Genomic DNA, 13,425 nt, shown 5'->3' on the forward strand with positions numbered 1-13,425 from the left:
ATGTCAGGATGCTCTTCATTGACTACAGCTCAGCCTTTAACACAATAATACTGGACATTCTTATCCCCAAGTTGGCCAACCTGGGGCTCCCACCCTCCACCTGCTCCTGGATTAAGGACTTTCTGGTCAACCGACCCCAGCACGTGAAGCTGGGTCCCCACCTCTCATCCGCCTGCATGCTCAGTACTGGCTTGCCCCAAGGCTGTGTGCTCAGCCCACTACTCTACTCACTCTACACACATGACTGCAGACCCACCCACCCTGAGAACATCATTGTGAAATTCGCAGATGACACAACGGTGGTGGGGATGATCACAGAGGGGAATGAGGCAGCCTACAGAGATGAGGTCCTTAGACTCAACGAGTGGTGTGTCTTCAACAACCTGGCGCTGAACATCTCCAAAACTAAGGAACTCATCCTGGACTTCCAACGGAACAAAGCCGCCCCTGCCCCCGTGTACATCAACGGCGAAAGCGTGGAGCAAGTGGAGTCCTTCAAATTCCTTGGGGACCACATCTCTGCTGACCTCTCCTGGGCAGCCAACACCACTGCACTGGTTAAAAAGGCGCAGCAGAGACTACACTTCCTGAGAGTGCTCAGGAAGGAGCAACTTGACACGAACCTGCTGGTGACCTTCTACCGGTCAGCCATTGAGAGCCTGCTGACCTATGCTGTGTCTGTGTGGCACTCAAGCTGCACAGAAGCGGACAGAAAAAGACTGCAGAGGGTGACTAACACAGCACAAAAGATCATCGGCTGCCCTCTACCTCCCTTGTCCACCATCTACAACTCCCGGTGCCTAGGCAGGGCAAAGAGCATCATAAAAGACTATACACACCCTGGCTTCCACCTCTTCGACCTGTTGCCCTCTGGCAGGCGCTACAGGGCCATACCAGCCAAAACAAACAGACTCAGGGACAGTTTCTTTCCAAGAGCTGTCACAATACTTAACTCAAGTTTGCACTGAGGAACTGTCATGCTTGAACACTGCTGACAAGGTCACCATCACCACAATGCTGCTAACCACTTGATCTCAAACTTAGTCTCTCCTTGTCAGACTGTAAACTGTCATATTTGCACTGTAAATGTCACAAGACTGTTATATTGCACTATCATATCAAGTCAGTTCATCTGTTCTTAGACATCCTTTGTCATTTTAAGTACTGTAAACTGTCATATTTGCACTGTTAATATCATAGCTATCTGTAAACTGTCTTATTGCACTATCATACCAAGTCAGATCATGTTTTTTAGTTGCCTACATACTGAAAATAGGCATCTGTACATGCCAATGCTACCTCTATCACTTGATGCAGCTAGTCATTTTATTCTCAACCCTGTTACCGCTATGCACCTGTGTTCCTTCAGGGACTTGCACAAGTTTATGTATAGTTTATGTATAGTTGTTAGTAGTGTTTTTTTTAGTAGTAGTTTTATATTAGTTTATTGTACATATTTTCCTATGTATATTTTAGTATTTATGTGTGCACTTTATGGTGAAGCTTTAAATCTCATTGTACTTGTATAATGACAATAAAGGCTTTCTATTCTATTCTATTCTATTCTATTCTATCAGTGCGGTGTGGCATGGAGGTGATCAGTCTGTGGCACTGTTGAGGTGTTATTGAAGCCCAGTTTGCTTTGATCATGGCCTTCAGCGTATCTGTATTTTTGGGTCAGGTGTTTCTCATCTTCCTCTTGACAATACCCCATAGATTCTCTATGGGGTTCAGGTCAGGCAAGTTGGCTGGCCAATCAAACACAGTAATATCATGGCCAGCAAACCATTTGGTAGTAGTTTTGGCACTGTGGGTAGGTGCTAAGTCCTGCTGGAAAAGGAAGTCAGCATCTCCAAAAAGCTTGTCAGCAGATGGAAGCATGAAGTGCTCTAAAATCTCCTGGTAGATGGCTGTGTTGACTTTGGACTTGATAAAATACAGTGGACCAACACCAGCAGATGACATGGCACCCCAAATCATCACAGACTGTGGAAACTTCACACTGGGCTTCAAACACCTTGAATTCTGTGCCTCTCCACGCTTCCTCCAGACTCTAGAACTGTGATTTCCAAATTAAATGCAAAATGTACTTTCATCTGAAAAGAGGACTTTGGACCACTGAGCAACAGTCCATTTCTTTCTCTCCTGAGCCCAGATAAGACACTTCCGACATTGTCTCTGGCTCAGGAGTAGCTTGATATTAGGAATGCGAAAATTGTATCCCCTTTCTTGAAGATGTCTGTTCGTGATGGGTCTTGATCAGAGGTGGAAAGTAACGAATTACATTACTCGCGTTACTGTACTTGAGTAGCTTTTTTGTGTACTTATACTTTTTCAAGTAATTTTTAAAGAGTGTACTTTTACTTTAGTATGTTTTCTTTTAAGTAGTGTACTTCGGTACATTTTACATCACAACCGTTACTGAGTAAAAAAAATAAATAAAAAATAAAAAAGGCTAAAACGGAGAAGGGGAAATGCGTTCTGGAAATGAATCACGGGAAGGACAGTTGTCGCGCGCGCGAGTCTCACACAGACGATGGCGGACATGCACCGGCGCTTTAAGGGGGGGCTTCGGGGGGCTCAAGCCCCTGGGCCACAGCCAATCAGGGGCCTTGTAATATTAATAAAATAATAAACTGTCGGAATCGTGGGCCTACATTAATGTACGGATAGAAATAAGGTTAGAAATAAATGAGCGCACAGTAGCCTGCTGTAAGAGACATGGTGGACGTGGTTCGCGAAACGAACACCCACAACTGTACCAGAATAAAATGTAACAAAATGTAACGTCACGCACGAAAGCGCGCCAAAGACTGCAGACTACTGAGACACAAATTTAGAGGCTTTGAAAGATGAAGCGTTCACATGTTAGCGGGGCGCATAAAAGGAAAAAAAGAGAGAGATGCAGGTAATGATAGAATCGTTGCCTAAAGTCACAGACTTTTTAAGGTAAGGATCACCAATCTGTTCAGAATATCAGCTACTTATCAGTTATCAGCCTACCAGCAGCTAGGCTATGTGCAGCTAGGCTAGATATGCTATGATCTGTCCAACAGTAAAATAAATCAGTTGTGATTTGAATACGTGTCGTGTGATTTGAGTTATAATCCTGTTAGTATAATTGCATATTTCGATGGGGATAATAAAATGTCTAAAACGGCATCTACTGAAGAAATTGATGAAAAGATTGTAGCCTATAATTTTCACAGTTCGGGCAGCAGACAGAGTAAGCATACTGAGGGGAATAGCAATACAAAGCTAGCGCAGATCCACATTTCTCGCTAGCTGTGTTGGGTGTGTTGTTAACCCGTGTGGATTTAAGTGAAATACTTGAGAAGTTCTGTGGTCAAGACAGCGTTTTAAGGTAAGGACACTTGATTATTAATGTTTGCCCTCCGTGGCTTGTTGTTGACGAAAGGCCCACATGATTTTGCCTTATGCAGCTACTGCTAGCGTCATGCTCTGAACTAGGTTAAGCTCATTTGCGCTAAAGGATGGGTTTATTGAAGGACTTTGATGTAGCTAGTTTCTTTTTAAAAAATCGTATGCTCAAAACAGTATGCCCGTGTTCATCATGTTTAACTTTTTTCTTGATGGAGTGCGTGAAATATTGTTGCAAGTGATATTTTGATGCAGTCATGTCAAAAAGGCAGTTGAATGCACGGTCTTATTCAAGGAGAAGGAAGACTTGCATGATGCTTGACCATAGATCGGTAAAATAGACCCTAGTAGGACTTGGTTTCGTGTATTTCGGTCTGTAGAGTTATGAGTTTGGCCGCTGTCCATGGTGTTTACGTTTCATGTGGCCGCTGAGCCAAGTACCTTCATCATCATCATCATGTTCCCCTGTCAAAAGTTAAACTCTCTAGGGGTGCTTCTGCTGTAGCAGTTGCAGCAGTTGCTCAAAGTTTGATTTGTCCATCATCATACGTCTTATCTGTTGGGTGTCTATGCCCAGCAGATTTTCCCATTTCGTCCATTTGTAACCATTTTTGTCAAACAGGAGCTGCTTTTGCACTTGGTTATTGCCCATCCGGCAAACGTGAGCAATATATTTTAGTTGTTGTACGTAGCAGGATAGTTTTATATCCTGGGTTCTTGTCAGTTTCCGGAGGTCAGCATTGGACATCTTGTAGCTCCAGTCTATATCTTCATTTGTAGTGTTCTTTTGGTCAGGGGCATTCTTTCGTTTATATCCACCTTTAATCATTTTCCTTAGGAAGTCGTGCCACACTACCTCAATTTTGTGAATTTCACTGGATGATAGTTGCCATGCCTGTGTGCTGTACAGGAGACGAGATCGAACGCATGCCACTAGGAACTTTATATGGGTTTTTAGTAGTATTCGGTGGTCGGTTAGAACGTGTTTCAGTTCATTCCATTTCATGAATGCAGCACTTATCCTAGCATGCAGGAAGTGTGAGGATTCATCACAGTTGCTGACATTACAACCAAGATATTTAAAGGTGCGGACGTTTTTAATATTAGTGCCGCCAAGGGAAATGATACTTGGTTTACATTTGATATCCTCATTGACGTTAAAAGCCATTGTTTCTGTTTTGACATATGATATTTGTAAACCAAAGCGGGTGTAGGTCTTATCATACAACTGAAGAATATTCTGAAGCTCCTCAATGGATCCAGCGAGTACGGCCTGATCATCTGCGTATAGAATCTCTGTTATGCAACCCTCTCCTGATGCTCGTGCTTTCGTACGCATTTCTCTTGTGGATACCTCATTTGGAATGCAATATCTGAACTTGAAGCCTGTATCTGGGTACAGTTTTGATATCTCATGCTGTGCAATCCTGACAACAAAGTCCATATAGATATTAAAAACTGATGGCGATTCTAGGGCACCTTGTCTTGCAGTGAATGTTTGTTTTCATGCCGCCGAGCTATTTTTATGTATTTTATTTTTTAAAAGGACTTGTCTGTAGGTGTGTGTGTTTTATGTTTACAACACATAGGTCTACATTAGTGCACGTGCGCTTGTGTGGTTATCTCTGGCCATGCCCCTGCGTGAAAGTTACGCAGTATCACTGTCCTGTCCGTGGTAATAATCAGAACCGGCTCTGTAATGATAATGCGCGCGTTCTTCTCTCCCTCTGTGGTCGGATGTGTTGAGCGATGTGAGCGTGGGCCTTGCGCAGCTACGCTGAGCCAAACTTAACCTATCGTAGGTGTCTAGGCTAATTACGCGCTTACACTGTAAATGCTTGACACGTATTGCAAATAAAATAAGAGTGTTTTCCTGGCCAACGGTAAGGGTAGGGTTGACAGGTAGCCTATGAGGGGCCTAGCCCCTGGGCCACGGGTGTTGATAAAGCGCGCCTGCGGACATGGAGGAGACCGAGGAACCTGTGGTGTACGACCCTGCAGAAAACGCAATTTCTTCCAGTAATGAAGTGCACCCCTGGCCCTACATACGTGATCACTTCAGCTTCGTAGAGAAAAGGGGTGACAGTTTCATTATGCAATGCAGATTATGTGTGCCCAAGAAGACAACCATTGCGGCATACAAAAATTCGACGTCTAATCTGCGCAAGCATGTTGAGGTAAGTATTGTCATTGGCATCATAATCACGGGCGCAGATAGAGGGTGGGATGGGTGGGATTCATCCCACCCAGATTTAAATTCACCTCGTTCGGTCCCCCCACTTATAGGGAGGAAAAAACGTCTATGCTGTCTTTCTTTGCATAAGGCAAACCTCACGGAAAAATCAAAAGACTAATTACCATTCGGTTTATTGAGGTGCACAGCAGTGTATACATAGTTGCAACAACTCACATAAAACAAAACAAAGACTGATATTCGGTTGGTTGAGCTGCGCAGACTGCACAGGTTGCGAGCTCGAGCTTGGTTGCTATGGTTACCCACAACAAGTTTGACAGGCATATCGGGGTTGGGGTTGGTTTGCTGGCAGCTTTGTCCCCCCCAGTTCAAAAAACATATCTGCGCCCCTGATCATAATGTTTCCTTTCCATAGTAAATCCGACAATAGGCTGGTTATATTCCAAAAATAGTGGATGGCATTGCTAATGTTGAAGTAGCAACCTGTTGGTACTGTAACATAACGGTAACTAGTCTGTTATTCGGTTGGCTAATCATGCAAGCAAGTTAGCTCGCCAACCTGACGTGATCAGTCCTCCTACCATTCTACATCCAACAGGCCAGAAAGGAATACTAAGCAAAACAAATAATGTTTGAATTGAATTGCTCAATAACACACAGTGCACACAGGCAAGCTACGAGATTTCGGTGCAACATTTCACTCTCATATTTTGTGTACAATGCTTTGTGTGTGGTCAGGGCGATGTAAACGACATGACTGTGTTTATTGACCTTTTTTGTTTGTCTCAGTTTTAATGCAGCATTATCCTAAGCATTCAATTTGATACACTTCCTTTAAATAAAACATCTGGGTTGAGATGTACATATATCCTTGTTTCCTCTTCTTTTTCATTTTTGCACAACACAATGGAGGCAGAAAACACCCATTGTTAAAAGTAACGTTTTACTTTTACTCAAAGTACATTTTAAATGATCTACTTTTTACTTTTACTTGAGTAGATTTTTTTGTCTGGTAATTTTACTTGTACTTAAGTAAAATTTCATCAGAGTAACAGTACTTGTACTTGAGTATAATATTTTAGTACTCTTTCCACCTCTGGTCTTGATACACTGACACCAGCCTCAGTCCACTCCTTGTGAAGCTCTCCCAAGTTCTTCAATCAACTTTTCTTGACAATCCTCTCAAGACTGCAGCCATCCCTGTTGCTTGTGCACCTTTTCCAACCACCCTTTTCAGCAATGACCTTGACCTTCAGCAATGAGCTGTGTTCACATATATCCCGGTACGTAGTGGTATAACTGTATCGATACAAAGTATACCGGTACAGTTTAGTGCATCTGTCCACACTAGCGAGAAATGTTTGCGGTTTTCTTTCACGGTAGTTGAAATGCGCGTGCGCGAAATGTTTCCGTGGTTACAGAGTAACTTCCTTCCGAGAATATGGTGGATGAAACAATGTGTGTGTGCTTTTTGTTGCCAATGTACAGTCTGTATTTCTGGTTGTCATTTATTCAGTTGAATCGTATAAAACGCACGAGGCAGTTGAGAAAGAAACAAAGAAAACGAATCTCTGTTCTTCACTATTTTATTCAGCGAAGACATCGATTGAGGTGTGTGACTTTGCGCATGCGCATTATATTTGTATCGATACAGAACTGCTTCATCTGTCCACACTACAGCGAAGTGCTACAGTACCAATGCTGTACCGGTATGAAACCCATACATTTGTGGGTTTCGTACCGATACAGTTATACCGCTACAGTACCGGTATAGTTGCTAGCGTGGACAGGTGTTGCGGTACGAAAGTAGTATCGTATCGGTACAAAATCCCTAGTGTGGACAGGGTAGTGGCTTACCCTCCTTGTGGAGGGCATCAGTGATCATCTTCTGGACAACAGTCAAGTCAGCAGTCTTCCCCATGATTGTGGTTGTGTGTACTGAACTAGACCGAGTGATGCATTGTGTTCATACTGTTTTACTCAAACTCGAAATGAAATATTCTAATATTTTTGAGATTTTTTAAAAATGTTTTTGTACTGTATGCCATACTGATTAAAATAGAAAAATGCTTGAAACATTTTAGTTTATGTGTAATGAGTCTATAATATATAAAATTTTCACTTTCTTAAATAACTGATGGAAAATATTGAACTTTTTCACAATATTCTAATTTTTTTTTTAGATGCACTAGTAAGTGTGTGGCATAAGTTCTGAGTTGTCCTGAGCGGAAGAGATGGCTTTCAGTGCTTCCCCTGCCGTGTTCCGTTTGAAATTAACGCAAAAACATATCGGGTAGTGTCGTAAAGCACAATAAAAATGTGCACGGTGCAAATCGGTGACACGGATCGGGTAACCATAGCGACACTTCCGAAAACGTGCTCGGTGCCGTTATATTGTCATACACGACTCATCCCGCGTGACGTTCTGTCGTCACAGGGCCTGGTTAGTGACGAGTAAGAAAAAAAAACCACTCTAAAGCTTGTTCGGTTTGTTTAAGGTTACTCAGTTTTTCTTTTTTAAATATACATGTATACATACAAACCAGAAGATTTTTGTGACCTTGCACAAAAATTTCCGACATTCTTTGACTCTCGGTAAAAGCCAGGATGTCGTTGTTCGAGAAACTGTTTGGTAGCAGTGGCAAAGGAGGTAAAGCTCCCAGCCCTCAAGAGGCTATCCAGCGACTTCGAGAGACAGAGGAGATGTTGACGAAAAAACAAGAATTTTTGGAAAAAAAGATTGAACAAGAACTCCTCACGGCAAAGCGAAACGGGACAAAAAACAAAAGGGGTGAGGTTGTGATTTTAATTAAAGCTACGTTTTAATTTCACTCAATTGAGACGCGAGATAACGTAAGCAGGTGGTATTATGTACACTTATGTACACTTTGTCATTCCCTAGACATGCCCTTATTCATACTAATAAAACAGTAAAATAATAAACAACTTTCCGGATGTATTAAATATAACCCGGGGGCTATCGTTATTTATTACCTTTGCATCAAATCCGTTTGTGATGCTACCCATGCTGTGGTTTGCAAAACCTTTCGGTCTGGTTGATTTAAACCGCAGGATCTCAACGCTGGTCCTTGATTGATGCTGCGTTCATGTGCTATGGGAAGATGATATTTTCCAGTTGGGAAGTGGTATTTACCAGTGTGTTGTGTTCACATGCTTTTGTTGTTGTTGACAAATTAAAGATGGTGGACCAGATTCAGAATCAGGCCTGTTATTTGGCTAAAACAATTATAGATTGCCTTGTTCATCAGCTGCAGCAGGAATATGAGTTATCAAAAGTCAAAAGGTAATGCTGAATATTTCCTGATCATGACAAGTAGAGATTTTCTTAACACATTGAATGCCACGCAGTTTTTGGAAATTTGGCTGTAGCCACAATGAGAGTAGCCAGTATCTAGATCATTGTTGGCGTTCTTTGGACAGCCACAGAATATTTTGTATTAGGCTATAATATACATATTATAATAATATAATATACATAACATGACTCGTTTAAAAGGTAAGAGTCAGCTTTCCGTAGGTGAAAACCACTTCTTTCTTGGTTCATAAGCTATGGTGCGTTCATGTGCTATGGGAATTATGGTAAATACCAAACGCCGACATGGAAAGCACACATGAACGCCCCCTCTTGTGGTATTTTCCACTGGGCAACTCGTAGAAAATTTTGATACACGAGTTGCCGAGATGAGATGAACTTTAACCTTTTCAACATGGCGGCGAGCGGTACAAGACTAGCTTATGAACCAAGAAATAAGTGGTTTTCACCTACGGAAAGCTGACTCTCACCTTTTAAACGAGTCATGTTATGTATATTATATTATTATAATACGTATATTATAGCCTAATACAAAATATTCTGTGGCTGTCCAAAGAACGCCAACAATGATCTAGATACTGGCTACTCTCATTGTGGCTACAGCCAAATTTCCAAAAACTGCGTGGCATTCAATGTGTTAAGAAAATCTCTACTTGTCATGATCAGGAAATATTCAGCATTTTTTGACTTTTGATAACTCATATTCCTGCTGCAGCTGATGAACAAGGCAATCTATAATTGTTTTAGCCAAATAACAGGCCTGATTCTGAATCTGGTCCACCATCTTTAATTTGTCAACAACAACAAAAGCATGTGAACACAACACACTGGTAAATACCACTTCCCAACTGGAAAATATCATCTTCCCATAGCACATGAACGCAGCACTAGTCTTGTACCGCTCGCCGCCATGTTGAAAAGGTTAAAGTTCATCTCATCTCGGCAACTCGTGTATCAAAATTTTCTACGAGTTGTCCAGTGGAAAATACCACAAGAGGGGGCGTTCATGTGTGCTTTCCATGTCGGCGTTTGGTATTTACCATAATTCCCATAGCACATGAACGCACCATTACTCCCCGTCCTGCACTTTTTCAATTTTTTTTCCTGCTCTAATACAACTGACTTGACGAATTGTAAGCTAATTAACAGCGCGTCCTGATTTTAAGTGGATGTCATGTGTTTAGAGCAGGGAAAGCAATAGAATCTCAAGTAACATCAGGGAGATTTCCAGGACCAGCATTGGAAATCTTTGGATTTAAGCATCTTTTTCCATAGAGAAGCTGGATGACATCAAATCCCCATGAGACAAGACCAGGGGCGCAGATAGGATTTTTGAACCGGGGGGACTGAGCTGTCAGCAAATGACTCCATTTTGTGTAAATGCATATATATGTACTGAAGCTTCAATATACATTAGAATTGTGAGTTTTCTAACTGAATGAACATTGGTAGACAAAGGCCTACCTGGTCAACACTAGCCATACATGATCAAATTGTTATTTGTCTGGTATGTTAATCACGCTCCAAAACTTCATGTCTTCTGCATGTTTTATTTAAACGTTTGCTGATCTCAGCAGGATGAAGAATCTCATCACAGAAACTTTAACTGTAACTTCTAACAAAAAGGGAATGTCCAAAAATTAATAACAAAATAAAATTGAAATGATTCACACTTGTGCCTTCATGTAAATGATTAGAAACATAAAATGTGTATGAAAACAGAAGTATAAACACTTGAACAACAGATTCACACAAATAAAAATAAAATGTTTTTTCCAGGCGGCACGGTGGTGTAGTGGTTAGCGCTGTCGCCTCACAGCAAGAAGGTCCTGGGTTCGAGCCCTGGGGCCGGCGAGGGCCTTTCTATGTGGAGTTTGCATGTTCTCCCCGTGTCCGCGTGGGTTTCCTCCGGGTGCTCCGGTTTCCCCCACAGTCTAAAGACATGCAGGTTAGGTTAACTGGTGACTCTAAATTGACCGTAGGTGTGAATGTGAGTGTGAATGGTTGTCTGTGTCTATGTGTCAGCCCTGTGATGACCTGGCGACTTGTCCAGGGTGTACCCCGCCTTTCGCCCGTAGTCAGCTGGGATAGGCTCCAGCTTGCCTGCGACCCTGTAGAAGGATAAAGCGGCTAGAGATAATGAGATGAGATGTTTTTTCCAATAAACAAAATTGATAGAAAAAAAAATTCCCTCTGCAGCCAAACAAATTTACCGTCTAGAAGCAGACTCAGTAGGTCCCAAAAACATCTCTCCGCCACTTCCCAGTTTAAAAACTGGGACATCATGGAACATGGAGTTCGAAAAAAAATGGACAGTTAATGAAATTAAACGAAAACCCCAACGTTTATGCTGGTAGATGCTAGATTTCAGTGCTTTTCCGACTTCAAACTTCCAACTTACGAGTACAACTGAACGCACCATTAGTCGTAGCAGAAACACTGTTGCTATCAAATGGATGAGCTGTGCAGTGTTATTAACCGAGAATTACGTGGAAAATTGAACACCTTGCTTTCCCAATTCTGTAAGGATCTGCTCCAGCCTTTCCCCTTCTTGAATCGGTGTAATGTGGATTGATCACTGACAAGGCTACTGCTGCTGCCATTTCAACTTTGTGCTGCAGTGTAAGTTAGCTTAACTAACGGAACATTAATCCTCACTTTTTCTACCCATGTTTGGCGCCTTACGTAGGGATGGTGGGTGGGAGGGACAGATAGGGGTCACTATAAATCTGGGGGGACATGCCCCACCCCCCCGTCCCCAGTGCCATCTGCGCCCTTGGACAAGACGGGGGATTTGCTTGCTGGGTCAAAATTCAAATGCCTTTTGTTTTCTAGTTAGCCCAAAATACATTCACAAATTGTGTGAAATCAGTCATTTCTGTAATATCCATTGAGATAAAAATGGTGAAAACGTATTTGGAGAGGCTCCATCGTGTAGGGTTTTTTTTTCCTTGACAAAGTTTTGAAGTTCCCAAATTTCTCACAACCCCTTCATTTTTTTCAGTAGGCCTGGAATTAAAAGTACTGAAATATGGGAACCATCCTTAATACTTCACATTTTAATTCTTGATTAAAAGAACTGAAGCTCTTGAGAGGAGCCAGACTCATACTTCGTTTACACGTAGCCGGGTATTTATGAAAATGGGTATCTTCTCCTCCCCATCCTAGAAAATAATTCCGTTTACACAATGCTCAAAAACAGCCAGGGAAGGCTGTCAAAAACATGTCAAACAAATAGAAAGCCAACCAGAGATCTGAGGAGGGACCGTCGGATCACAATGCTAAAACTCCATTTTCCCCATAACACGGAGAAAACTCCGTTTTCCACCATTTACACGCAGGCATGAAAACGGAGTTTTCACAAATCTCCACTTTGCTCAGAGTTTTCGAAAGCAGCCATTTTCAGTGACTGAAACCTCCATTTATGTGTAAATGATGGGTCAATTTCATGGTTGTCATACATTTTCATTCTATGAACTTTTATTGCACATTTCAGCACACACTGTACAGCTTGGATGTTAAAACAACCCACGCACATGCCCCTTAAATATGTCCACTTTTCAAATTTGTATACTTTAGATTCTTCTTATTTTTATACTATTTATATAATTACTTTGTCTCTTAAATTATTCTATCTTAACTGTTCAAACACCAATCACCAAATCAAATTCCTTCTGAGAACGTACAGTACTTGGCAATAAACTTGATTCTGATTCAAAAAGGAATCCATCCTCATTTCCTGTTGATAACAGTATACGATATTGTCAAACTGCAGTTGTGTAAACATGAATTTATAAGTAACTTAAAGGAACAGTCCACCGTACTTCCATAATGAAATATGCTCTTATCTGAATTGAGACGAGCTGCTCCGTACCTGTCCGAGCTTTGCGCGACCTCTCAGTCAGTCAGACGCAGTCAGACGCGCTGTCACTCCTGTTAGCAATGTAGCTAGGCTCAGTATGGCCAATGGTATTTTTTGGGTCTGTAGTTAGATGCGATCAAACTCTTCCACGTTTTTCCTGTTTACATAGGTTTATATGACCAGTGATATGAAACAAGTTCAGTTACACAAATTGAAACGTAGCGATTTTCTATGCTATGGAAAGTCCGCACTATAATGACAGGCGTACTAACACCTTGTGCGCGCTTCAGCAGCGCATTGATACGGAGCTCAGATATCAATGCGCTGCCGAAACGTGCAGAAGGTGTTAGTACGCCTGTCATTATAGTGCGGACTTTCCATAGCATAGAAAATCGCTACGTTTCAATTTGTGTAACTGAACTTGTTTCATATCACTGGTCATATAAACCTATGTAAACAGGAAAAACGCGGAAGAGTTTGGTCGCATCTAACTACAGCCCCAAAAAATACCATTGGCCATACTGAGCCTAGCTACATTGCTAACAGGAGTGACAGCGCGTCTGACTGACTGGGAGGTCGCGCAAAGCTCGGACAGGTACGGAGCAGCTCGTCTCAATTCAGATAAGAGCATATTTCATTATGGAAGTACGGTGG

General features: G+C 41.9%; 1 protein-coding gene across 1 annotated transcript in view; it reads left to right on the top strand.

Moving 5' to 3' along the window:
• The first annotated feature begins 8,008 nt into the window (after positions 1-8,008).
• The window catches only part of LOC132884354 (charged multivesicular body protein 4b), a 104,808-nt gene continuing 99,391 nt past the window's right edge, over positions 8,009-13,425 (top strand). Inside the window, exon 1 of the mRNA XM_060918199.1 lies at positions 8,009-8,366. Within this exon, the coding sequence (XP_060774182.1) occupies positions 8,183-8,366 (184 nt within the window). The 5' untranslated portion in view covers positions 8,009-8,182. The remainder of the gene's footprint in view (positions 8,367-13,425) is intronic.

This window comes from Neoarius graeffei, chromosome 4, assembly GCF_027579695.1.
Source record: "Neoarius graeffei isolate fNeoGra1 chromosome 4, fNeoGra1.pri, whole genome shotgun sequence".
Classification (NCBI taxonomy): domain Eukaryota; kingdom Metazoa; phylum Chordata; class Actinopteri; order Siluriformes; family Ariidae; genus Neoarius; species Neoarius graeffei.